Source organism: Mesoplodon mirus (genome assembly GCF_964341445.2).
Source record: "Mesoplodon mirus genome assembly, chromosome: 4".
Lineage (NCBI taxonomy): Eukaryota > Metazoa > Chordata > Mammalia > Artiodactyla > Ziphiidae > Mesoplodon > Mesoplodon mirus.
This window is the reverse complement of record NC_138979.1, coordinates 43355335-43382375: the sequence shown is the minus strand read 5'-3', so window position 1 is coordinate 43382375 and position 27041 is coordinate 43355335. Positions and strand designations below refer to the sequence as shown.

General features: G+C 42.4%; 1 protein-coding gene across 1 annotated transcript in view; it reads left to right on the top strand.

The window, feature by feature from the left end:
• Positions 1-27041, top strand: part of MYO5C (myosin VC) — a 110483-nt gene that overhangs the window by 65469 nt on the left and 17973 nt on the right. Inside the window, exons 24-35 of the mRNA XM_082618869.1 lie at positions 886-949; positions 3626-3806; positions 5722-5815; positions 6075-6138; positions 6218-6298; positions 7507-7687; positions 9308-9401; positions 10077-10140; positions 12454-12622; positions 13761-13848; positions 23875-23973; positions 25247-25401. Coding sequence (XP_082474995.1) covers positions 886-949; positions 3626-3806; positions 5722-5815; positions 6075-6138; positions 6218-6298; positions 7507-7687; positions 9308-9401; positions 10077-10140; positions 12454-12622; positions 13761-13848; positions 23875-23973; positions 25247-25401 — 1334 coding nt within the window. The remainder of the gene's footprint in view (positions 1-885; positions 950-3625; positions 3807-5721; positions 5816-6074; positions 6139-6217; positions 6299-7506; positions 7688-9307; positions 9402-10076; positions 10141-12453; positions 12623-13760; positions 13849-23874; positions 23974-25246; positions 25402-27041) is intronic.

Below are 27041 nucleotides of genomic sequence, written 5' to 3'. Positions count from 1 at the left end.
ACAGTGGCTTTTTAGACTTCCTCTTCCCCAGATGAAGACAGACACTTTATTATTTTCTTGGTTATCATGAATGAGTGATTCTCCACCAAGGCCCTTTTGTTCACACACCCCCCACCCCCCGCCAGGGGACATTTGGTAATGTCTGGAGACATTTTTGGTGTCACAGCTAGAGCAGAGGTGCTACTGACCTCCAGTGGGTAGAAGCCAGGGACGCCAGTCAACATCCTGCAATGAGCAAGATGGCCCCCTCTCCACAGCAAAGAATTCTCTAGCCCGAAGTATCAATAGTGCTGAGATTGAGAACCCCATCATAAATTGATCATCTTCTTCCCAAAGGGTTTCTATTTATTTTTAATAATAATATTTATTGTCTCAAAGCCAACATATCTATTTTAATAAAGCAAATGGTATTCAGACCAATAAAAGTACTCTGAGTGAAACTATTTATAGATTCCAACACAACAAATTTGTGAGGGTTATTATTTTGAAACCCCCTTATCTATTTCAAACTTATAAAAAATGACAATTATAGGGCTTCGCTGGTGGCGCAGTGGTTGAGAGTCCGCCTGCCGATGCAGGGGACACGGGTTCGTGCCCCGGTCCGGGAAGATCCCACATGCCGCGGAGCGGCTGGGCCCGTGAGCCATGGCCGCTGAGCCTGCACGTCTGGAGCCTGTGCTCCGCAACGGGAGAGGCCACAACAGTGAGAGGCCCGCGTACCGCAAAAAAAAAAAAAAAAAAGACAATTATACTCTCATCTTAAGTCCCATTAATCATAAATATCACATGATTGTTCTTACATTCTCACTTTCTTAAACGTGACATGAAACAATCAAGGCATTGCTTTGCAGACACATTTCAAAGAGCATTCATTCTTTTTCACAGAAAAAATGGACAGCCTCACCAAGCAGCTCTTTGCTGATGTGCAGAAAGAAGAACGACAGAGAATGTATGAAACCTCATTTGCCTTAAAGCCACTGCTTTTTTCTCTCTCTGCTGTTTTCTGTTTTGCTTCTCAGCTTGCAGGTAGCAGATCACAGATACAGGAGAGCAGGGTGTGAATATTTTTAGGAAGTGAGAGATTGAGCTTTGTGAGAGCTAAGTCCCCAGTGTGCACCTCTCAGACACTGCACAGGTTCTGGAGTTGTGGGCACAGTGGACCTTTATTGCCAAAACAGTGAGAAGTTCAGAGACTGCCACCTCTTCACCTTCCATCAAGTCCAAGAATGAAAATTATTGCCTCATAAATAAACCTCCCTTCCTTCCCCTCACCCCCCCACATTTTATCTGTAAAGTTGACTCTTGTCTCAGACAGTAAGGTGTGTAACCCACCTCACAAAAATTAAGACAGGTTCCATGAGCTTGTACTGTACCAGCCCTGCCTTTCCTGTCTCACTGTCAAATCCTTTGCTAAGGTCTAGAGGCTCCAGTCTGTGCCCCCCTCTCTTAAGAAGTCAATTCACAGGTTTTTAGATCTCCAGGTAGGGATTCATGGCAGGGTGTTGGGGAGAGATGGAACATTCTTGCATATCTCTGTCCAAGGCTAGAAGGCACAGGGCTGCCTGGGTGGCAGGATATACAACTTCCCTGTGAAGTTAGTTAGCAGGAGAACCTGGGTCTGGATGAAGAGGGCAGGATGCTAAGCAGTTAGGGGAAGGGAGTGTCACTGAAAATCTCCAAGAGTTAACAGATACATAGAGTGTTTCATGATCCTACATCAGTTGTTTTTTTTTTTTTTGATGTATCGTTGATCTATAATATTAGTTTCATGTGTATAACATAGTGATTCAAAATTTTTATACATTGTACTCCATTTATAGTTATTATAAGATATTAGCTAATATTCCCTGTGTTATATAATATATCCTTTAGCTTATTTATTTTATACATAGTAGTTTGTACCTTTTAATCCCCTACCCCTTTCTTGCCCCTCCACCTTCCCTCTCCCCACTGGTAGCCACTAGTTTGTTCTCTGTGAGTCTGTTTCTGTTTTGCTACATTCATTCATTTGTTTTATTTTTTAGATTCCACATATAAGTGATAACACACAGTATTTGTCTTTCTCTGTCTGACTTATTTCACTAAGGTATTATACCCTCCAGTTTCATCCATGTTGTTGCAAATGGAAAATTTTCTTTTTTTATGGCTGAGTAATATTCCATTGTATACATATGCCACATCTTCTTTATCCATTCATTTGTTGATGGACACTTAGGACGCTTCCATATCTTGGCTATTGTAAATAGCGCTGCTGTGAACATTGGCGTGCATGTATCCTTGTGAATTAATGTTTTCATTTTCTTCGGATATATACCTAGGACTGAAATTGCTGGGTCATACTTACATCAGTTTTTAAATAGGGATAGTTAACTCTTTACCTTGAAAAGTCTGTTTTTCAGTGAACTCTAAACTCTAGGATAGAGGAGCTCAACTGTTGGCATCTGCTAGTGTTCTGGGGCCACTTAGGAGTGATCATTTCAAGCAGGGGCTTAGAGAGCCAGCCTGAGGCCAAGTCACTTTGACCCCTTTGCAGTCCTCATCAGCCCTCACCTGCAGCTCCTTTTGGTCCCTGGTCAGCTGACTGGGGAAGACTTGGTCCTATCACAACCCTTGAGAGGCTCAGAGGTGCCACAGTCAGTGGACACACTTCTGGTCAGTTTAGGCTACACGTCTGAGATTCTCTTTACATAAGATTTCTGGTTGCAGTTTGCTTCATCAAATGTATTTTCCTGGCCTCTTAGGAGCACTGTAGTTTTTTTTTTTTTTAATCTGAAAACAAAGTTTAAAAGTTTGTTAATACCTGTAAGAAGAAATGAAACAAAAACCTATTGGGAATATGACTCTCTTCTTCAGGATTTTCCCCTTTCTGCTATAAAAGCAAGTCATAAAATGGACTGAGTTGACAGCCCAGCAAGTGGGAAGATGATTTCTTAAACTCACAGAGCTCCTAGGATGGCTTCAATTCCGACTGGGCCCCTGTGAGCTGTGTAGGGCTGGTCTAGGCTCTGTATCTCTCTTCGGTTATCTTTCTTGGGCTCAATTGAGCAGTCGTCGTACAAGGAATTGGCTTTCTGTGGCCTTTTGGGCACCTGGGTTTGCTGCAGTTTATTCTAAAATGATTGAAGAGCCGAACCCTTTCACATATTAAATGGCTATTAATTTAACAACCATTTAACTGGCTTAGGACTAAGTATTAACTTGTTTAGGACTAAGCCAAACTGCTCCAAGGATCCTTGGTTCGAGGCAGGGTACAGGACTTAGCAGAATGTGCCACGGTCTTTTCTGAGTGAAGTGGCCCCTTTAGGGGACCACGGGGAACCAGGGCGGCTTGGGGGATACACGACCCCCAGCAAGCATTGAGTCTTTACATTTAGCCTCCCTCTCCTGTGCGTCCTCGGAGTGACCCCTGTAGAGCCACACTTCTCTGATCAGAAGGTGTAAGAAGCTGCCTTAACCTAAGGGGACAGAAAGCAGTCTGCTAAACAGAAGACCATTGTCCTCACAATAGGTCTTAACTTGGCTCTTCCTTTCTGAAGGAAAAGCCTCTGATTTTCCAAATGATCTGTAGTTCTACTTCAGGGTAAAAGCCTTTAGAGACGGTTCAAAATTTTCTTTTGCTGCTTAGACTTCTTGAAAAAAGTTTTGAACTGAAAATGCAAGACTATGAGAAGCAGATCCGGTTTTTGAAAGAAGAAATGGAAGCTCTCAGAGATGAGAAAATGCAACTGCAGCATCAGCTGGAGGGAGAGCGGGCCACCTCTGATGGCCTGAAAGGGGAGGTGGCCCGGCTGAGCAAGCAGGCAAAGGTAGGAGCTGCTCACTCCCCCACAAGCTCTTTGGCTGACTCCTCTGACCTGCATGAGAGGGAGGAACTCCACATCCCTGCAGGGTCAGCTGACAGTACCCATGTGAGGGCAGAAAGCCAAAGGACCCCAGTTCCTCCAATCCTTCCAAGTATAAACCCCACCGCTGCCTTTGACTTAGCAATACTGTTTTTTTATGTTTTAAAAGTCAGCTTTCTAACTTTGTAAAAATTACATTTACATAAAGTTCAAGTATGTTGACCCAGAGAATACTTCCATATTAAATTATAAATTGATGTGAACCCCTGTTATATAATCCATCACGTTGTATATCTGTTAATACCGGTATTAAAATTAAATGACCATATCAGAATCTTCCATTTAAAAGTGTTATCAGATAATCTACACAAGCAGTGGTCCATGCCTGGACGATCAAGGTTTAACTAAATTCCTTCCCCATTGGAAAATACAAACCTGTTTGTCCCTCCATTCTTTAAGGCAGACCATTTTATTGTAAGGTTGGAAAGCTTTTAAGCTTCCACTAGATATGTGAGACACATGTTAGTAGAATAATTGTTATGATTACACAAATATCCTCTGTAATCATCAAGGAGTACCTGTGCATAGTTTAGGAGATTTCTCATGGAATCATACCTGGGTTGCCTCTGAATTTCTTAGCAGAACTGCCAGTATTCTCTGGGCCCTAGTTTCCTATTCTTTGAAAGTAGTAGATTGGACTGTGGAATCTGGAAGGACCACATATGCCTATGAGTCCTACATTCTTAGCAGCCACATAAGACTGATGTCAATCTGGGAGTCACGTCATCTGGCTGCAGTCTATATCTTGGGAAATCATGTGGCTGCCCTTGGAGTACGGCACCAATATTTGTCACTCGTTTCCTCTTTGGTAGCTAAAACTATGATCCACACTCTCCAATGTGGTATATTAAGGAGATTAGTCTGATTTTCAAAGAAAATAAACCCATTTTCATCATGATACATGTTATAATAAGCCGGTAAGTAAATACAGATATGACTTGGAACATTTACTGAAACATTACCAAGAGTTGGGCTTGAGGGTGGATAGTCCTGGGTCCCCTGTCAACTGTCCATGTGACCCTGAACGTGCCGTGTAACGCTTATGCAGCTTCAGTTTTCTGATCTATAAAAGGTCATTCTACTCACCTTATAGGCCTGTTACAAGGATGAGGTCGTGTATGTAAAATGATCAGTAAATGCCAACTTGATCTGCCTTTTCACCCCCTGTGGAAACAAGAGCTTTAACCTTTAAAACACTTAGGCTAACTGAGAAAATATCCAGGAAGGGTTATTCACCTCTGAACAGCTCCCATAGCTGCAAAAGCACAAACCTGAGCTCACAGGTGAATAGAGGCAGAATACAGCCTCTTCCCCACAACCAGAGCTGCCCCTCTTGGACCCGGGTCATGCCCTCACTGCCAACTCCCAGACCTCCAGAGCATGCCCTGCCCCTGCCACTGGGCCACATCTAAACGTAGCTGGAGCCCAGACCCTTGACTTTGCCCACTTCCTTGCATCCAAGATTTCATCATACAGTGAGAGAGAGCTTAGCCCCTGTGCTTGACTTCTCGCAGCTCCTTCCCCTCTCCCTCCCCTCCCCAAGCTTGTAGTAAGTACTTATTTTTTCCCTTTTTATAGTAGGGAAGCTAATTCTATTGCTACAACCAAGTACATCTGGGAAGCACAGTATTTTAGATAGTTAAACAAGGTTTTAAGGCCAAGCTTTATGGGCAGTGATGGTTTAACAAGATTTTAACTGAGAAACTGCAGTTAGGACAACTTGCATAGATAAATAATACAGTAATAGTGTTCCCTTTGTCTGATGTAAATCACGATAGCTGTTTTTTCTTCACCTGGTTCCATCATTGCTGGGATTCAGACAGTCTCTGAGTTTGAAAAGGAGATAGAGCTACTTCAGACACAGAAGATAGACGTGGAAAAACATGTGCAGTCCCAGAAACGGGAAATGAGAGGTACGAAAATATGAGTCACTGAGTCCATTGGGGTGCGGGCTGAATTTATCATAGGTGTCAGTGTTAAGGCAGTGTGTCCTTTGATTGGTCTGAGGCTGGTTAGTTAGTTGGTTGGTTGAATAGCTGGTAGGTTAGTCAGCTGATGAGATGGTTAGCTGGAGAGTCTGAAGGGCTAGAGAACTGGGTCCTTAAAAAGGAAATGGGAAAAGTGAAATTAGGAAAAAGTGTAATTTATACCAGTTCTGCCTTTTTCTCTCAGAAAAGATGTCAGAAATCACCAAACAACTTCTTGAGAGCTACAACACTGAAGATGTAAGAAGCAGGTAATCATTTTTGCATTACCAAGCATTCAAAAAAAGGTAACACATGAAAGATGATTTTCTTACCCTCCTCATGTTGCAGGCTCTCTCCGGAAGATTTGGAACATTTAAATGAGGATGGAGAACTTTGGTTTGCTTATGAAGGACTAAAGAAAGCAACACGGTGAGAAATTTCCCTCAGGTTCTTTGTGATTTTTCAGAGATAATGTACTATTGGAAACTCAAAAGTTTATCTTTCATAGATTTGATAGACAAAATAAATTCCTTACAGTAGAATGGTCTAATAGTCCCTGGAAATATTTCTTTGAAGATTGAGTAAATTAGTTTAATAATGAAGAACAATCTCTTTGTGGGATAACTGGCCAAGTAATAAAACCCATAACCTATACAGTGAAAACTGACTATATCAAATAAGTTAGCCAGTGTTGCTATAGATATATAAATATGTTTATTTATTTATGTATTTATTTTATTTTTGGCTGTGTTGGGTCTTCGTTGCTGTGCGCAGGCTTTCTCTAGTTGTGGTGAGGGGGGGCTACTCTTCATTGCGGTGCGTGGGCTTCTCATGGCGGTGGCTTCTCTTGTTACGGAGCATGGGTTCTAGGCACGCGGGCTTCAGTAGTTGGGGCACGTGACCTCAGTAGTTGTGGTGTACGGGCTTAGTTGCTCCGTGGCATGTGGGATCTTCCCGGACCAGGGCTCAAACCCGTGTCCCCTGCATTGGCAGGTGGATTCTTAACCACTGTGCCACCAGGGAAGTCCTTATAGATATGTTTAAATTTAAGGCGTTTGCTTTTTTAAAAATTAGTAAACTATTTTTAGAGCAGTTTTAGGTTCACAGCAAACCGAACAGAAAGTACAGAGGTTTCTCATATACATCCTACCCCTACACACGCACAGCCATTATCAACATCTCTCACCAGAGGGTACATCTTTTAAAACCGGTGAACCTACGCTGACACATCATTATCACCCAGAGTCAATAGTTTACCCTAGGGTTTACTCTTGGTGTTGTACACTTCTATGGGTTTTGGAAAATGTATCATAACGTGTATCTTTATCATTGTTGCATCACACAGAACATATTTTTTTAATTATTAGAGTAAAAATATAATTTTAATAATGTCCAAAATAAAATTTCTTATCACTAACTGCATGTTAACACCACATAACACTTCCTAACCAGCTAGAAGGAGTTTATAATTATATGTTCCTAATTCCATGGCTTGTAACCTTGTGTACACAAGTAAACTTTATGTGCTTAGCGCCTGGCTCTTAATTGTGGGTTTTCATAACTGCTGCAGAAGTACACACTCTGAGTCATCAGCAGAAGAAAGACTGCAGTTAACTTCTTGACCCCTCCTCTAACAGCATTTTGGAGAGCCATCTCCAGTCCCAGAAGGATTGCTATGAAAAGGAGATTGAAGCTCTGAACTTCAAAGTGGTGCATCTAAGTCAGGAAATCAACCACCTTCAGAAATTATTTAGAGAAGAGAATGACATCAATGAAAGTATCCGTCATGAAGTTACCAGGCTAACATCAGAAAACATGGTATGGTCTCAGCCACGGGCCCCAGTCGTGGCCGTTATTCCGGAGATATTATGCATTAGTGGAATAAAATTCGGTGTCTCAGCTGTAAAACAGATTACATTTCCCAGGAGTGAAATAGCTGGTTCAGAAGATAAAACTATAAAATTACCCCAGGCTGGAAAGCATTTTAAGAGGGTTTACCATAGGATAGGTCCAAATTCTGTGATGTGTGTGCTCTTAAATCTATCCATTTTAAATCTAGCCCTAACCCCTTCGCAAGTAACAAAAAGCATTAAGGTAAAAAGGTACCTCTTGAGAGGGGTGTGCATTCAGAAGGTCAGTCGCCCTGCTCATGCCCCTCATCTCACTGTTTCAACAGCTTCCTTCTTCTGTGATGCCTGTTCTTCCCCACGGTCATTTGTCTCATCCTTTCTTCTCAGTCATATCTATTGGCATGAAGAAATACCTTAGGAACCTTCTCAACAAAAACAATCCTTTCTTAACCCCACACCCCTTGCAGCCACCACCCCATTTCTCTGGGGGACTTGGCCATACTTCTCCATGCCACCTGGCTGTGATTTCTCCACTCACCTCCCGTTTACTCTGTGGCCACCCCATTCTGTGGGCTGCCTCTCCCACTAACTGAATCTGCCTGCACAGGGCTGAGCACAGAGGGTTCCTTTCCACCCTTAGTCTCTCAGCAGCACTTGGTGATGTTAATGACTCCCTCTCCCTCCTCTGTTCTGCTGGCTTCCAGGACACTGTGGTCTCCCAGGCTTCTCATCCCGCCTCGCTGGCTGCTGCTTCTCTACTTCTTTACTGGTTCCTCCTCCTCCCCCTATAGCCTGGAAGCATTAGGAAATCTCAGTGCTGTGTCAACACGTGAGCATATGTGACCCTGGGCACAGCGGACGTATGGAACGGTAGTTAAGGACCTGCACATCTTTGTTTATTCCTTGGGTGATGCTTTAATGAGGAATTTGCAGTGAAATCCAATTGCACAGTCAAACAAGTATTTTTCATTTGGACTTCAGAGGCACGGGTGTTTTCATAAACTTGCACAATAGAAAAACTCTCCGTATGTGACTAGGGGTGGAAATGATGGACATTTAAACAAATATTAGCTAGACAAAGACAGAGGATTATGAAACATGTTGGATCATTCCAGACCTCTGCTAACAGAGCCGTGCACAGCCTGGAATTCAGAGGGCACGGTAGGACCCCTTTGAGATGTTTCTAGATGAAGAGATAATGTCTCTGGGCCTGGACCAAAGAGACTGGCTGCCATTTCGTCACATCATCCCTCCCTCAACTCAGCAGAGAATTCCCGTATGCCCTCCCAGATGTACACTTCCTTCTCTCCAGGAGACCTTGGAGATGTGGAGGGTTGTAGCTATGTGAGAACCGCTCACCCTGAGCATGCTGGTATTTCTTGTGACTATATAGGTCTTGAGGTAAAAAAAAAAAAACCCAACATTCCATCAATCCAGTCTATGCTTTGGCTAACCCTCTTACACAACTATACTAGACGTATGTTCCATGGGGTTAATGACCTAGACAGTTTAGTTTGCTTCTGAGCAGCTCTGAGATTTTAAAGTTTATACGTGAAAGTATTCTAATATTTCTAATTCTTCTCTAAAGATGATCCCAGACTTCAAACAGCAAATTGCAGAACTGCAGAAAGAGAAGCAAGATCTTGAAATCCGCCTGAATGAACAAGCTGAAAACATGCAAGGTAACTGAAACCATGACGCTGCTTTTAGAGAATGGTTTCCTGTATCCAGGAAATGACCAAAAAATCATCATCAGACTGATTCTCCGTGGAGCCAGGCAGGTGACATAAATGTGAGAAATGGGCTGGGTGGACAGTACATCAAGGTTCATAGGCATTTAAAGGCGGCAGCTGCCTCCAGGGTCCATTGATTGTTAGCAAGTAAGAATTTGGGCCCCAGTATTACTTGATATTCCTATTTTTAAAGAAAAACCAGAAATCCAGGTTTTTATGTGAAATACCACTTTTTTTTTTTTTTTGCGGTATGCGGGCCTCTCACTGTTGTGGCCTCTCCCATTGCAGAGCACAGGCTCCGGACGCGCAGGCTCAGCGGCCATGGCTCACAGGCCCAGCTGCTCCGCGGCATGTGGGATCCTCCTGGACGGGGACACAAACCCATGTCCCCTGCATCGGCAGGCGGACTCTTAACCACTGCGCCACCAGGGAAGCCCTGAAATATCACAATTTTTAAATAATGGCTTGAAAAGTTTTTAAACACTGTTCAGACCACATAAAACCTAATCTGTAGCTGGGTACAGTTTAGAACCCCTGATAACTGAAAATATGAAAATATGACCAAACCCAAATCAGAATGCAGTGACATGACCACCAAAGGACTGATAGTTCTTCTCATTATAGGAAAACTAGAAGAGTTGTGTAATCAGTTGAATCACAATCAGGAAGATGAAGGAACGCAAAGAAAGTAAGTATCATCGTGCATGTACCTCAGGTTCACGTTCATGTAATGCTTTTCTTTTCTGAAATTGTGGGTGATACCAAAGAAAGGTTATTAAACCAAAAAAGCAAGGTGTTAATTAAGATATATAATTTGTTAGCATTCAAGTGTGAAGAAAAGAAATACATGTGTACACACACACACACCCTTCTCTGGGAGAGTGTATGAGAAATGAAACAAAACATTGGTTGCCTGCAGGGAGGGTAACTGGGTGGCTGGTGCATAGGGGAGGGAGGAGACTTATTTTTCACTGTGTAGACTTTTATACCCTTAGAACATCATGCCATACGCATGAATTATCTCTTCAGAAAAAATTGATAACATAAGATCATGTGAAAGAGAACAGTTTCTCTCTCAGCAGACCACTTAGGGTAAGGCTTAAAATCCATGTTGATAGAGAATCTTCATCGATAAACCCCCCCAAATTAAATCCTGACCAACAGAGGGCCTGGTAGAGCCTTGTGAGGAAAATGTTGTGCCACCAGCTTGTTGAGATACTTTTTTAAAAATGGTGGGGTTTTTTGTTTTTGGGGTTTTTTTTTTTTAGCATCTTTATTGGAGTATAATTGCTTTACAATGGTGTGTTAGTTTCTGCTGTATAACAAAGTGAATCAGCTATGTGCATATGTATATCCCCATATCCCCTCCCTCTTGGGTCTGCCTCCCACCCTCCTGATCCCACCCCTCTAGGTGGTCGCAAGGCACTGAGCTGATCTCCCTGTGCTATGCAGCTGCTTCCCACTAGCTATCTATTTTACATACAGTAGTGTATATATGTCCATGCCACTCTCTCACTTCGTCCCAGCTTACCCTTCCCCCTCCTCATGTCCTCAAGTCCATTCTCTACATCTGTGTCTTTATTCCTGTCCTGCCCCTAGGTTCGTCAGAACCATTTTTTTTTTTAGATTCCATATATATGTGTTAGCATACGGTATTTGTTTTTCTCTTTCTGACTGACTTCACTCTGTATGACAGACTCTAGGTCCATCCACCTCACTACAAATAACTCAATTTTGTTTCTTTTATGGCTGAGTAATATTCCATTGTATATATGTGCCACATCTTTTTTATCCATTCATCTGTCGATGGACACTTAGGTGTCCATCAGATTGTCAATGCCCTTAGGTTGCTTCCATGTCCTGGTTATTGTAAATAGTGCTGCAATGAACATTTTGGTACATGTCTCTTTTTGAATTTTGGTTTTCTCAGGGTATATTCCCAGTAGTGGGATTGCTGGGTCGTATGGTAGTTCTATTTTTAGTTTTTTAAGGAACCTCCATACTGTTCTCCATAGTGGCTGTATCAATTTGCATTCCCACCAGCAGTGCAAGAGGGTTCCCTTTTCTAAAAATGTTTTTGAAGCTATTTTAATTCAATGCTTTTGTAATAAAATATAGATTTACTTATTTATACGTAACTCAAGTTGGAATTACAGTTTTAGAGTTTCACACTCATTAGTAAGGTACCATTTTACATCCTAGTGTTTTTCCATACCACAAAACATTGCTTATAACAAATAATAGTTTTTATAACTTAGATTAGATTGCAGTTTTGTATGGTCAAAATATTTTGTAAAACTTTATAATCTTCAGAAAAGTCAGTTACCCTGACTTCGTCACTGTGAATTTTATTCACAGTCATTTCTAAGTCATCCTCATCAGATTAAAGTTGACTCCCATATCATTAGTTAAATCATCAGAGGAATAGATGTCAAATTTGTCATCAGTGTTCCATTCCAATTTAAAAATCCTTGAGATACTTGATTTTAAGAACAGTAAATGGACACTCTATGTCCCAGGGAGCATTTTTCATCATGTGACTTCTTTGGTAGGATTGGGGCAAAATGAGGGCCCAAAACAGTAGAAAGTGGTGAGCACCATTTTGGAACTCTTTGGATGGGTTTTTCTTCTCTGTCTGATCGCTGGGTTTTGGAGTACCTGTTCCCATTCTTTTCACAAAGGAGATAATTAGCGAGCTTTTGGTCATAAGAGTGTAAGTGGGTATGGATGTCCTGTGGGAGCAGTCAAAGGGTGTAGGCAGGTGGGGACAAGAACTTCTTATCAGGTTAAGGAGACTGGAGCAGACGTGGACTTTTATACCCCATGAACCCTGATCTCTTCCTCCCACTTTGAGCACTCCCCTATTCAGGTACCACCTGCTTTACACATAAAGTGGCCAAAGTATTTTGCCATCTTTGGAAATATCACTGCTTGCTATGACAATGAGAGACATTTCCATGACGGTCAAACTGATACCAAAATTTCCTAATCCTTTTCTCAGAACCATAGAAGCCCCAAATGAAATGCATACCAAAGAGAAAGAGAAGCTGATGGATAAGATTCATGAAATGCAGGAGGCCAGCAAGCACCTGAGGAAACAATTTGAAACTGAAAGTGAAGTCAAGAGTAGTTTCCGGCAGGAAGCATCTTACCTAACTGTGGAGCACACGGTGAGGAGTTTTGTCATTTGTTGATAAGCGATGCCTGCATATGCAGGCATCACTGAAGGGGGTCAGGCCACCTAAAGCATCCAATGAGCAGCATCTGCCTCCCACCAGAGCAGTCTGTTTCCTTATCTCAAAAGACAGGTGGTCTCTGAGGTTACAGCTGCCTCAGGGGAGCCTGGGGATTGACAAGGGCTGAGAGAGGATGGGTGGTGAGGACCTGAGCACTGTCCCATCGACGGCACCCATCTGAGATGATGACGCCCTGGCCCAGAGCACCTTGAGGGTGGTAGGCTGATGTGTGACCTCTGAGCAGAGCTTACCTCAACAAAGGCCTCTGCTTGCTTCTGGGGGGTGTGCCCTTCCTGCAGTTTTCAGAGTCAAAATGTTCTTCTATGCAATGGTCATGATAGTAGATGACTAACTTTTTAACTTGTGAAAATCTTCATCAGATTGTCAATGCCCTTGTCAAAATGATATTTGGCAACTCTGTCAGCTTCCGGCAGTTCTTTTGAAATTTTATTGGTGTGTGAAACCCACAAGAATGAGAAGCACCAAAGTAGCAGATTGGGTGCTTTCCTGGGAGATGGATGCTCACAGGCCGCTTCCTGGCCTGGCAACCTCCAAGACCATGACCAGGGGAGGGCTCACCCAGGCGTTGGTCAGCCTACACATGTCCACGGGCCCTGCTCCCTGTCGTCAGGGTCCCCCATTTCCTATCTCACAAGAAAAACATGATAAGGTAGGGGCTTCCCTGGTGGCGCAGTGGTTGAGAGTCCGCCTGCTGATGCAGGGGACACAGGTTCGTGCCCCGGTCCAGGAAGTTCCCACATGCCGCGGAGGAACTAGACCCATGAGCCACAACTACTGAGCCTGCGCATCTGGAGCCTGTGCTCCACAATAAGAGAGGCCATGATAGTGAGAAGCCCACGCACCACAATGAAGAGTGGCCCCGGCTTGCCGCAACTAGAGAAAGCCCTCGCACAGAAACGAAGACCCAGCACAGCCACAATATATATATATATATATATATATATATGTGTGTGTGTGTGTGTATATATATATATATATATATATATAAAATAAAAATAAATAGGTTAAGATGCTTCTGAGCTCATGTCCTTGTTTCTTTTGATTTCTGTAGGATCTTGAAGAAGTGTTAGACATGAAGGACAGAGTGATTAAAAAGTTACAAGATCAAGTGAAGACTCTAACCAAGACAATTGAAAAAGGTAGGAAAAATAACATTCACTTTCCTATTTTTTGAACTTTCAGCTAAGGTCCACATGTGTTGACATGTTATTTCCTGATGTGGTCCAAAGAATTTGAAAACCAAAGGAATGGGTCTCAACTGGTGGATTTGGGGCTCAGTGATGGGCTAATGGAAGGATCCTTCAAGGCAGGAAGATAGCTCACCACCTCTCAGATGATACCAGATATGCTCATGCAATTGTAAGGGACACCCTGGAATGACTACTTTTAACCTCTTTCTCTGTTAGCTCTCTCCTTGTAAAAATGAAACTGAAAAAGTTTCAACTTTAATGGCTTTAAAATTTATTTCCTCTCTCAGTGACATGGAATCAATATCCCAGTTTCTATTAGAAAAAAGAAATAGACAACTAAGAAGCTGGACAGCAGCCCTAAACATGGACTGAACTGCACACTGAGTGTCCTCATGAGATCCTGGGAAAAGGACCCACTGCCTTTCTTTCCTTCACCCGCTTCTTTTTTTTTTTTACATCTTTATTGGAGTATAATTGCTTTACAATGGTGTGTTAGTTTCTGCTTTATAACAAAATGAATCAGTTGTACATAACATATGTTCCCATATATCTTCCCTCTTGTGTCTCCCTCCCTCCCACCTTCCCTATCCCACCCCTCTAGGTGGTCACAAACCACCAAGCTGATCTCCCTGTGCTATGCAGCTGCTTCCCACTAGCTAGCTATTTTACGTTTGGTAGTATATATATGTCCATGGCACTCTCTCACTTTGTCACAGCTTACCCTTCCCCCTCCCCATATCCTCAAGTCCATTCTCTATTAGGTCTGTGTCTTTATTCCCATCTTACCCCTAGGTTCTTAATGACCTTTTTTTTTTCTTAGATTCCATATATATGTGTTAGCATATGGTATTTGTTTTTCTCTTTCTGACTTACTTCACTCTGTATGACAGTCTCTAGGTCCATCGACCTCACTACAAATATCTCAATTTCGTTTCTTTTTATGGCTGAGTAATATTGCATTGTATACATGTGCCACATCTTCTCTATACATTCATCCAATGATGGACACCTAGGTTGCCTCCATGTCCTGGCTATTGTAAATAGAGCTGCAATGAACATTTTGGTACATGACTCTTTTTGAATTATGGTTTTCTCAGGGTATATGCCCAGTAGTGGGATTGCTGGGTCGCATGGTAGTTCTGTTTGTAGGTTTTTAAGGAACCTCCATACTGTTCTCCATAGTGGCTGTATCAATTTACATTCCCACCAGCAGTGCAAGAGTGTTCCCTTTTCTCCACACCCTCTCCAGCATTTATTGTTTCTAGACTTTCTGATGATGGCCATTCTGACTGGTGTGAGATGATATCTCATTGTAGTTTTGATTTGCATTTCTCCAGTGATTAATGATGTTGAGCATTCTTTCATGTGTTTGTTGGCAATCTGTATATCTTCTTGGGGGAAATGTCTGTTTAGGTCTTCTGCCCATTTTTGGATTGGGTTGTTTGTTTTTTTGGTATTGAGCTGTGTGAACTGCTTGTAAATCTTGGAGATTAATCCTTTGTCAGTTGCTTCATTTGCAAATATTTTCTCCCATTCTTTTGGTCTTGTTTATGGTTTCCTTTGCTGTGCAAAAGCTTTGAAGTTTCATTAGGTCCCATTTGTTTATTTTTGTTTTTATTTCCATTTCTCTAGGAGGTGGGTCAAAAAGGATCATGCTGTGATTTATGTCATAGAGTGTCCTGCCTATGTTTTCCTCGAAGAGTTTTATAGTGCCTGGCCTTACATTTAGGTCTTTAATCCATTTTGAGTTTATTTTTGTGTATGGTGTTAGGGACTGTCCTAATTTCATTCTTTTACATGTAGCTGTCCAGTTTTCCCAGCACCACTTATTGAAGAGGCTGTCTTTTCTCCATTGTATATTCTTGCCTCCTTTATCAAAAATAAGGTGACAGTATGTGCATGGGCTTATCTCTGGGCTTTCTATCCTGTTCCATTGATCTATATTCCTGTTTTTGTGCCAGTACCATACTGTCTTGATTACTGTAGCTTTAAGTAGTATAGTCTGAAGTCAGGGAGCCTGATTCCTCCAGCTCCATTTTTCTTTCTCAAGATTGCTTTGGCTATTTGGGGTCTTTTGTGTCTCCATACAAATTGCGAAATTTTTTGTTCTAGTTCTGTGAAAAATGCCAGTGGTAGTTTGATAGGGATTGCATTGAATCTGTAGATTGCTTTGTGTAGTAGAGTCATTTTCACAGTGTTGATTCTTCCAATCCAAGAACATGGTGTATCTGTCCATCTGTTTGTATCATCTTTAATTTCTTTCATCAGTGTCTTATAATTTTCTGCATACAGGTCTTTTGTCTCCTTAGGTAGGTTTATTCCTAGGTATTTTATTCTTTTTGTTGCAGTGGTTAATTGGAGTGTTTCCTAAATTTCTCCTTCAGATTTTTCATCATTAGTGTATAGGAATGCTAGAGATTTATGTGCATTAATTTTGTATCCTGCTACTTTACCAAATTCATTGATTAGCTCTAGTAGTTTTCTGGTAGCATCTTTAGGATTCTCTGTGTATAGTATCATGTCATCTGCAAACAGTGACAGTTTTACTTCTTCTTTTCTGATTTGGATTCCTTTTATTTCTTTTTCTTCTCTGATTGCTGTGGCTAAAACTTACAAAACTATGTTGAATAATAGTGGTGAGAGTGGACAATCTTGTCTTGTTCCTGATCTTAGAGGAAATGGTTTCAGTTTTTCACCATTGAAAATGATGTTGGCTGTGGGTTTGTCATATATGGCATTTATTATGTTGAGGTAAGTTCCCTGTATGCCTACTTTCTGGTGGGTATTTATCATAAATGAGTGTTGAATTTTGTTGAAAGTTTTTTCTGCATCTATTGAGATGATCGTATAGTTTTTGTGCTTCAATTTGTTAATATGGTTTATCGCATTGATTGATTTGCGTATTTTGAAGAATCCTTGCATTTCTGGGATAAACCCCACTTGATCATCGTGTATGATCCTTTTAATGTGCTGTTGAATTCTGTTTGCTAGTATTTTGCTGAGAATTTTTGCATCTATGTTCATCAGTGATATTGGCCTGTAGTTTTCTTTCTTTGTGACATCTTTGTCTGGTTTTGGTATCAGGGTGATGGTGGCCTCATAGAATGAGTTTGGGAGTGTTCCTCCCTCTGCTATATTTTGGAAGAGTTTGAGAAGGACAGGTGTTAGCTCTTCTTTAAATATTTGATAGAATTCGCCTGTGAAGCCATCTGGTCCTGGGCTTTTGTTTGTTGGAAGATTTTTAGTCACAGTCTCAACTTCAGTGCTTGTGACTGGTCTGTTTATATTTTCTATTTCTTCCTGGTTCAGTCTCAGAGGTTGTGCTTTTCTAAGAATTTGTCCATTTATTCCAGGTTGTCCATTTTATTGGTACAGAGTTTCTTGTAGTAATCTCTCATGATCCTTTGTATTTTTGCAGTGTCAGTTGTTACTTCTGCTTTCATTTCTAATTCTATTGATTTGAACCAATTCTATTGATTTGGGTGATCTGTCCATTGGTGAAAGTGGGGTGTTAAAGTTCCCTTCTATGATTGTGTTACTGTCAATTTCCCCTTTTATGGCTGTTAGCAGTTGCCTTATGTATTGAGGTGCTCCTAATTTGGGTGCATAAGTGTTTACAATTGTTATGTCTTCTTCTTGGATTGATCCCTTGATCATTATGTAGTGTCCTTCTTTGTCTCTTGTAATAGTCTTTGGTTTAAAGTCTATTTTGTCTGATGTGAGAATTGCTACTCCAGCTTTCTTTTGATTTTCATTTGCATGGAATATCTTTTTCCATCCCCTCACTTTCAGTCTGTATGTGTCCCTAGGTCTGAAGTGAGTCTCTTGTAGACAGCATATATACGGGTCTTATTTTTGTATCCATTCAGCCAGTCTATGTCTTTTGGTTGGTGCATTTAATCCATTTACATTTAAGGTAGTTATTGATATGTATATTCATATTACCATTTTCTTAATTGTTTTGGGTTTGTTATTTTAGGTCCTTTCCTTCTCTTGTGTTTCCTGCCTAGAGAAGTTCCTTTAGCATTTGTTGTAAAGCTGGTTTGGTGGTGATGAATTGTCTTAGCTTTTGCTTGTCTGTAAAGGTTTTAATTTCTCTGTCGAATCTGAATGAGATCCTTGCTGGGTAGAGTAATCTTGGTTGTAGGTTTTTCCCTTTCATCACTTTAACTATGTCCTGCCACTCCCTCTGGCTTGCAGAGTTTCTGCTGAAAGATCAGCTGTTAACCTTATGGGGATTCCCTTGTATGTTATTTGTTGTTTTTCCCTTGCTGCTTTTAATATATTTTTCTTTGATGTTAATTTTTGATAGTTTGATTAATATGTGTCTTCGCATGTTTCTCCTTGGATGTGTCCTGCATGGGATTCTCTGTGCTTCCTGGACTTGATTGACTACTTCCTTTCCCATATTAGGGAAGTTTTCAACTATAATCTCTTCAAGTATTTTCTCAGTCCCTTTCTTTTTCTTTTCTTCTTCTGGGACCCCTATAATTCAAATGGTGGTGTGTTTGATGTTGTCCCGGAGGTCTCTGAGACTGTCCTCAATTCTTTTTTTTTTTTTGGTATGCAGGCCTCTCACTGTTGTGGCCTCTCCCTTAGCGGAGCACAGGCTCCGGACGTGCAGGCCCAGTGGCCATGGCTCACGGGCCCAGCCGCTCCGCGGCATGTGGGATCCTCCCGGACCGGGGCATGAACCCATGTCCCCTGCATCGGCAGGCGGACTCTCAACCACTGTGCCACCAGGGAAGCCCTGTCCTCAATTCTTTTCATTCTTTTTTCTTTATTCTGCTCTGCAGTAGTTATTTCCACTCTTTCATCTTCCAGGTCACTTATCCTTTCTGCCTCAGTTATTCCTTCTAGAGAATTTTAAATTTCATTCATTGTGTTGTTCATCATTGTTTGTTTGCTTTAGTTCTTCTAGGTCCTTGTTAAACATTTCTTGTATTTTCTCCATTCTATTTCCAAGATTTTGGATCATCTTTACTATCATTACTCTGAATTCTTTTTCAGGTAGACTGCCTGTTTCCTCTTCATTTGTTTGGTCTGGTGGGTTTTTACCTTACTCCTTCATCTGCTGTGTGTTTCTCTGTCTTCTCATTTTGCTTAACTTACTGTGTTTGGGGGTCTCCTTTTCGTAGGCTGCAGGTTCATAGTTCCCATTGTTTTCGATGTCTGCCCCCAGTGGGTAAGGTTGGTTCAGTGGGTTGTATAGGCTTCCTGGTGGAGGGGATTGGTGCCTGTGTTATGGTGGATGAGGCTGGATATTGTCTTTCTGGTGGGCAGGACTGCGTCCAGTAGTGTGTTTAGGGTACCTGAGATCTTATTATGATTTTAGGCAGCCTCTCTGCTAATGGGTGGGGTTGTGTTCCGGTCTTGCTAGTTGTTTGGCATAGGGTGTCCAGCACTGTAGCTTGCTGGTTGTTGAGTGGAGCTGGGTTTTAGCGTTGAGATGGAGATCTCTCGGAGATCTTTTGCCGTTCGATATTACATGGAGACGGGAAGTCTCTGGTGGACCAGTGTCCTAAACTCGGCTCTCCCACCTCAGAGGCACAGGCCTTACACCTGGCTGGAGCACCAAGATGCTGTCAGCCACACGGCTCAGAAGAAAGGGAGAAAAAAAGAAAGAAAGAAAAAAATAAAGTTATTAAAATAAAAAATAAAAATAAATTATTTAAAAAATTTTAAAATTAAATAGTAATAAGAAAGAAAGAAGAGTGCAACCAAACCAAAAAACAAATCCAGGGCTTCCCTGGTGGCGCAGTGGTTGAGAGTCCACCTGCCGATGCAGGGGACACGGGTTCATGCCCCGGTCTGGGAAGATCCCACATGCCGCAGAGCGGCTGGGCCCGTGAGCCATGGCCACCGAGCCTGCACATCCGGAGCCTGTGCTCCACAATAGGAGAGGCCACAGCAGTGATAGGCCCGCATACCACAAAAAAACCTGAAAAACAGGGCTTCCCTGGTGGCGCAGTGTTTGAGAGTCCGCCTGCCGATGCAGGGGACATGGGTTTGTGCCCCGGTCCGGGAGGATCCCACATGCCGCGGAGCGGCTAGTCCCATGAGCCATGGCCGCTGAGCCTGCACGTCTCGAGCCTGTGCTCTGCAACGGGAGAGGCCACAACAGTGAGAGGCCCACGTACCACAAAAAAACAAAGAACCAGACAAACAAACAAAAAAACAAATCCAACAATGATAACAAGCACTAAAAACTATACAAAAAAAAAAACCAGAACGCTAGGACAAATGGTAAAAGCAAAGCTATACAGACAAAATCACACAAAGAATCATACACATACACACTCACAAAAAGAGAAAAAGGAAAAAATTTATATATATATCTTTTGGGAAGTGTGAGGTCTTCTGCCAGCGTTCAGTAGGTGTTCTGTAGGAGTTGTTCCACATGTAGATGTATTTCTGGTGTATTTGTGGGGAGGCAGGTGATCTCCATGTCTTACTTCTCTGCCATCTTGAAGGTCTCTCTCCCTTCACCCACTTCTGTGTCACTGAACTTTTCTGACTTCTCTCTTCTAACTCCCTTTACTCTTTTGTTCAGTATTGCTTCTTCCTCCCAACCTTTATCACTAAGGCTGTATCTTCAATTCTCTGTTCTCTTTACTATATTCCTTTCTTTGAAGAGCTCCTTTACTATTATTTATTCAGCTCTCACCTCACATTTAATATGTCCAAAACCAAAATGAGGATCTTTCTGCTTCAATAATTAATGATAAAGGTCAGTCTGCCCTCATGGGGGCAGAGACCATGTCTGTCCTTCCCATTGCCCAGTGGTGTCCCCGTTGTTGGAATGAATGAAGGAACTGCCATCGCTACATAAGGACTTCCAAAATCCACCTGCCATTCCTCACTTTTCCTGAGTCCCAGTCCCTTTTTGCCTCTAAGACTACTCCTTCACCTTTCTATTATCACCTCCAACCCAGTGTGTCTAAAGTGGAATATATCAGCTTTCCTTCCTGTATCATGTATCTATTGTCATATAACAAACTATCCCAAAATTTAGCAGGAATAAAGACGCAGATGTAGAGAATGGACTTCAGGACATGGGGAAGGGGAAGCTGGGACGAAGTGAGAGAGTGGCATGGACTTATATACACTACCAAATGTAAAATAGATAGCTAGTGGGAAGCAGCCACATAGCACAGGGAGATCAGCTCGGTGCTTTTTGACCACCTGGAGGGGTGGGATAGGGAGGGTGGGAGGGAGACGCAAGAGGGAGGAGATATGGGGATATATGTATAGCTGATTCACTTTGTTATACAGCAGAAACTAAAACACCATTGTAAAGCAATTATACTCCAATAAAGATGTTAAAAAAAAATCACAGTTTCTCAACCTAAGTGTCCATCATCGGATGAATGGATAAAGAAGATTTGGCACATATATACAATGGAATATTACTAAGCCATAAAAAGAAACGAAGTTGAGTTATTTGTAGTGAGGTGGATGGACCTAGAGTCTGTCATACAGAGTGAAGTAATTCAGAAAGAGAAAGACAAATACTGTATGCTAACACATATATATGGAATCTAAGAAAAAAAAAGGTCATGAAGAACCTAGGGGTAAGACAGGAATAAAGACACAGACCTACGAGAGAATGGACTTGAGGATATGGGGAGGGGGAAGGGTAAGCTGTGACAAAGTGAGAGAGTGCCATGGACATATACACTACCAAATGTAAAATAGATAGCTAGTGGGAAGCAGCCGCATAGCACAGGGAAGTCAGCTCGGTGCTTTGTGATCACCTAGAGGGGTGGGATAGGGAGGGTGGGAGGGAGGGAGACGCAAGAGGGAAGAGATATGGGAACATATGTATATGTATAGCTGATTCACTTTGTTATACAGTAGAAACTAACACACCATTGTAAAGCAATTATACTCCAATAAAGATGTAAAAAAAAAACAAAACACAGTTTCTGAAGGTCAAGAATCCATAAGTGGCTTAGCTGGGTGGTCCTGGCTCTGAGTTGCAATGAAGTCATCAGCAGGGATGCAGTCATCTGAAGGCTTAGCTGGGTCTGGAGTGCCTGTCTCCAAGCTCATTCACATGGCTGTGGCCTGGAAGCCAGTACCTTTTGGACACTCCATAGGTGGCACTAGCTCCCAAGGAATATTGTCAGATACAAGTGACCACACTTAAGAATACCCAAAGTATGATGTTCTTATCATGTATTTCTGCTTCATTTATTGTTCTTCCCAGTCCAGATGCAGTTCAGCAATCAGAGTTTATTCTTAGCATAAGCAGGTTGCTTAGTAAAACAGTTAACATTCTACCTTTATCCGTCTCCAAGGGAACAGAGCTAGTAAATCAACAGGACAGACTCTCATGCAGTAGAAGAGAGTTCTGTTAACTCTTTATCTGGATTATCTTCTTTTTCATCCATCAGAGCCTACTCACTTTTCTTGGCCCAGCTGGAGTGCTGCCTCCTTCAAGAAGAATTTTTCAACAGTTCCAACCTACCTATGTGTAAAGTCTTGTGTCCCCTGTATTTATTTCCTATGGCTGCCTAACAAATCACCATAAAATTAGTGGCTTAATAAAACACGAGTCTTACAGTTCTAGAGGTCAGAAATTCAAAATGGTCTTCACTGGGTTAAAGTCAGCATGTCAGCAGGGCTTCTGTAGGCTTTAGGGGGAGATTCTGTTCTCTTGCCTTTTTCTTCTTCTAGAAGCCACCCACTTGTACTGACTTATGGGCTTCTTCCACCATCTTCGAATTCAGTAGCATGGAATCTTTAAAATCTTTCTGACTCTCTAACCTGTGCTTCTGTGTACATCTTCTCCTCTCAGAATGGACATGAATCTTTGGAGACCAGAGGGCAGACTGTGGCCCACCCAAAGATGTCCATGTCCCAATCCCCAGAACCTGTGAATGTGTTATCTTATATGGCAGAAGGGATTTTGCAGATGTGATTAAGTGAAGGATCTTGAGATGGGGAGAGTCGCCTGGATTATCCAGGTGGATTATCCAGGTACAGTAATCACAAAAGACCTTAAAAGAGAGGCAGGAGTGACAGAGTGAGAGAAGCTGATATGACAGTGTAAGCAGAGAGAGAAAGATGTGGTGAGAGAAGCAGAGGTCAGAGTGATGTGGCCACAAGCCAAATCACGTGGGCAGCCTCTAGAAGCTGGAAAAGGCAAGAAATGAGTTCTCCCCTAGAGCCTCCAGAAGAAACACAGCTCTGCTGACACTTTGATTTTAGCAGTGTAAGATCTATTTCAGTCTTATGACCTCCAGAAATGTGAAACTTTTAAAATTTTATGTATATATATATATATATATATTTTTTTTTTTTTTTTTTTTTTTTTTTTTTTTGCGGTACATGGGCCTCTCACTGTTGTGGCCTCTCCCGCCACGGAGCACAGGCTCCAGACGCACAGGCTCAGCGACCATGGCTCACGGGCCCAGCCGCTCCGCGGCACGTGGGATCCTCCTGGACCGGGGCACGAACCCGTGTTCCCTGTATCGGCAGGCAGACTCTCAACCACTGCGCCACCCGGGAAGCCTTAAATTATATATATTTTTAAATTGTGCTTTATGCTACTGAGTTTGTGGCACCTTGTGATGGCACATAGGAAGCTAGGCCAGCCACCTTGGGATCATGCAGTTTGGTGTTTTGCACACCACATGTTTTGTGAATCTCATTTTTTTAACTGTAACCTCAGCGTCCTGAAGGCAAGAGCATCATCTTGGATTGTTTTCATATCCCCACCGTGCTCGATATATACCAGATGCTCATGAGGATATATACCAGCAGCCATACTCATTGATATACTCACAGATAAGAATCACTACCAGAAGAAATTCTTCAGGATTTAATAAAGTTTGCATTTATCAGAAAGCCACAGGAATTCATGGGCAAACCAGCCAGTATGGGATGGAAAGAGACAGGGTAGTCTCATGATAATGCTGGTGAAAGTTGTTTTTGTGTATTTAGTTGATCGTTTGCCTCTGCCTACAGCCGATGATGTGCACCTGTCCTCAGGACCCAAGGAGTACCTTGGAATGCTGGAATACAAGAGAGAAGATGAGGCCAAGCTCATCCAAAACCTCATTCTTGGTAGTGAAACATGGAACTCTGAATTTTCGCTCTCTCTTTGAGAACTTGAGCATCAGCCATTGCTACAGTCTTGGGCAGGGGTATTTCCTCTTCTTCCTCCACTGCTTCTTCTCAGCCTCCCCACTGTTGACCACATAATTCTTTGTTTGGGGTGGGGAGGGGCTTTGCACTGTAGAATATTGAGCAGTGTCGTTGGCTTCTATTCTGTAGAAACCAGTAGCAGCCCCTAGCCACGACAATAAGAAATGCCTCCAGACGTTGCCATATGCCCTCTGAGGGTGCCTTGCCTTCAGTTGAGAAGTACTGCCCTAACCTCTTCCCAAGTCTCATCACATGGTCAGGGTAGAAGACACATCTCCTCATCTTTGTGTCTCAGCACAGGAGCCATGGGAAAAGTAATTGTGGTTCCTTTGTTCCATCTGACTTCTGCTGAGAAATTTATTTGCAGGCAGTACGGTGGAGGCTTTCCAGCCACACCTCAGTTACAGGAATCTCCCAGTGGGAACACTCTAGGGTTGGTGGTCTTAGAAACAATCTTACTAGACTGTCTTCACCATGAAAACCACATGGTTTTCCAGGGAAAAGGAGAAAAGCTGCCTCCCTATCAGCGGATTGTAACATCTCAAAGCAGAAAGCCCATATGTAGCCTTACTCCTCTTGTCCTAATTGACTCCCTTCAGAGGACATGAGCACCCCTACCCTTTCCTTTCCACCCTCACTGGTGCACAGCTGTGGGGCCTCTTTTTTCCCCTGTCTTAATGCAGACATGGGGAGGTCTGTGTTTACTTACCTTAACTTGTTCTATAAAGTTTCTATCTTCCCTTCATTCCCACTCTGCCTTCCAGCCATTCTCTTCTCCTCAAGACCAGCTGGTCCTCCTCTGCAGGACTGCTGTGTACCTGTTTTCCCTTGTCAAGGCAGATGCATGTGATTGCTGAGATCATATTCCATCCTCATCCTAGAGGCTGAAGTGAGGGTGCATGGAACTGGGGTTCCTCTGTTACCTTGGAGATATGAAATTCTGTCCTTTATTCAACCTTAGAAAAGAGAAGGTACTTTGCAAATGAGAAGTAAGAGAAGCAGGTGGCACCTGCATGTATATTTTTGCCAAGAAAACTGCCAGCCTGAACTCCTCAAAGGGAAAAGACATCCCTATGCATTCAGGCACTGCATCAAGTACAGAAAAGCAGACACCCCCTGCCCCATCATTATAGGTTCCTTATCGGGAGAGCTGATCGTCAGCTGTAATCCTCACTGACTCTCTCTGCTCCAGACCTGAAGCCCCGCGGTGTGGTGGTGAACATGATTCCCGGGCTGCCAGCTCACATCCTGTTCATGTGTGTACGCTACGCAGACTCTCTAAATGACGCCAACATGCTCAAGTCCCTCATGAACAGCACCATTAATGGTATCAAGCAGGTGGTTAAGGTAAGGAACTACCTTTGACATGGCCCTTGGTATTATGGCTACTTTAGGGCAGCTAATGTGGGAAATTTTTGTAGTAAAACTCCAGAGCCAGTACACACTAGCGAGTTCACGTTGATGTGAGGCCTTATAAGAACAGCGAATAAGGGAACATCTTTACATACAACTCTGGTCTTGTTAAACACTGTTGAATTTACACTGGAGAAATGCCTTCTGAGTGAAGTGAATGCTGGAAAGTCTATAGCCAAAACTTCCATTCATTTGGCTCCAAAAAGTTCACACCAGAGAAAGAACTTATGAAGGAAGCAAATGGGGAAAGGACTTCAGCTGAAAGTCTGCTCTGATTGGCACTGTGAAGTACATATTATGTACTTTGGGGGTTTTTTTTCTCCTTCTTATTGTGTTAAAATACACACACATAAAACTTGCAAAAAAAAAAAAAAAAAGGTGCTTAGGAACACCTGTGGGAATGACCAGATGCCCGTACTTTTCCCATCCTTCATCTCCAGTCTTTGGTCAACCACATGATTCCTCAAACCAGTCAGAGGCCCAATCAGCAAAAGAATCCAAGCTGTTAGGAAAAGACAACTTAGGTCAGAGAGCCCTAAGGGTAGGGATCTGCCAGTGGACCCCAAATCCTTACCTGCAAGACTACAGCCTGGTAGCCACCAGCCCACCACTTCTGTCCCCCGGGGCTGCAAAGAGGGGCTGGCTGCAAGGAGTATGTGTCTATCCAGATAACAAGTGTGAATGCCAAGGAATGGGAAGGACTGAAAAATTACTCATCTCTTCCCTTGGCATTTATGTAATTCTCCCTTATAAAACCACAGTATGTACTTTTATTCTCAGCCCAGAAATGAAGATAAGCTGTATGTAAGGGACCAGTAAAATATAGACCCATTATTCTTCATTCCCCTTCCAAATGGGAAGTAATGTTTGATTTTGAGATATATTTAATTTTTTTAGTTGGGGAAGTCCTATCTCACTTTTACTAAAATATGTGTTCTAGAAAAGTCATGAGCAATTAAATCCTATTTTAAATACTCTAGGAAAAGGGAAGAATAAAAACAGTGAGTGCATCAGGGCATGGATAATTCTTCCCCCTATCCCCCCCCTGCACCAAATTTTATACTAAGAATCCAGTATTCATCAGGAGTTAGGAGTAGAAAACTAACATTGATTTGGTGCTGGGTGCTTTATAGTCACTGTCTTCACAGGAGCTACCATTGTATTCTTAGAAGAGACCTCCATAAATTCATGTTTTCCCCGTCCATATTTTCATAAATTGGGTTTTCTCAGGGTACATTTGCATTATGTTCCAGGTCGTGGGCACACAGTATTTGCCACATCCTGCTGCTCTGGAATGCTTAAATACTTAGAAACTGAAAGACACATGGCATGAGGAGTGTAAATCCTTCCTTGCCAGCATCTTCCATCTCAGCTTCTTCAGTGGCTTCCCACCCCTCCCCTTCCAGTGCACAGCACATTAAAGCAACCCTCACTTGGTCCACATACCCCCTTGGCCACCGTGCCTTTTTTTTTCACCCCTTGCAATGTGTCTTCTACCCCCATTACTCCACAGAAAGATCACAAGTAATTCCTCTTGCTAAATCCAATGGTATTTTCTTAATTTTTTTTTTTTT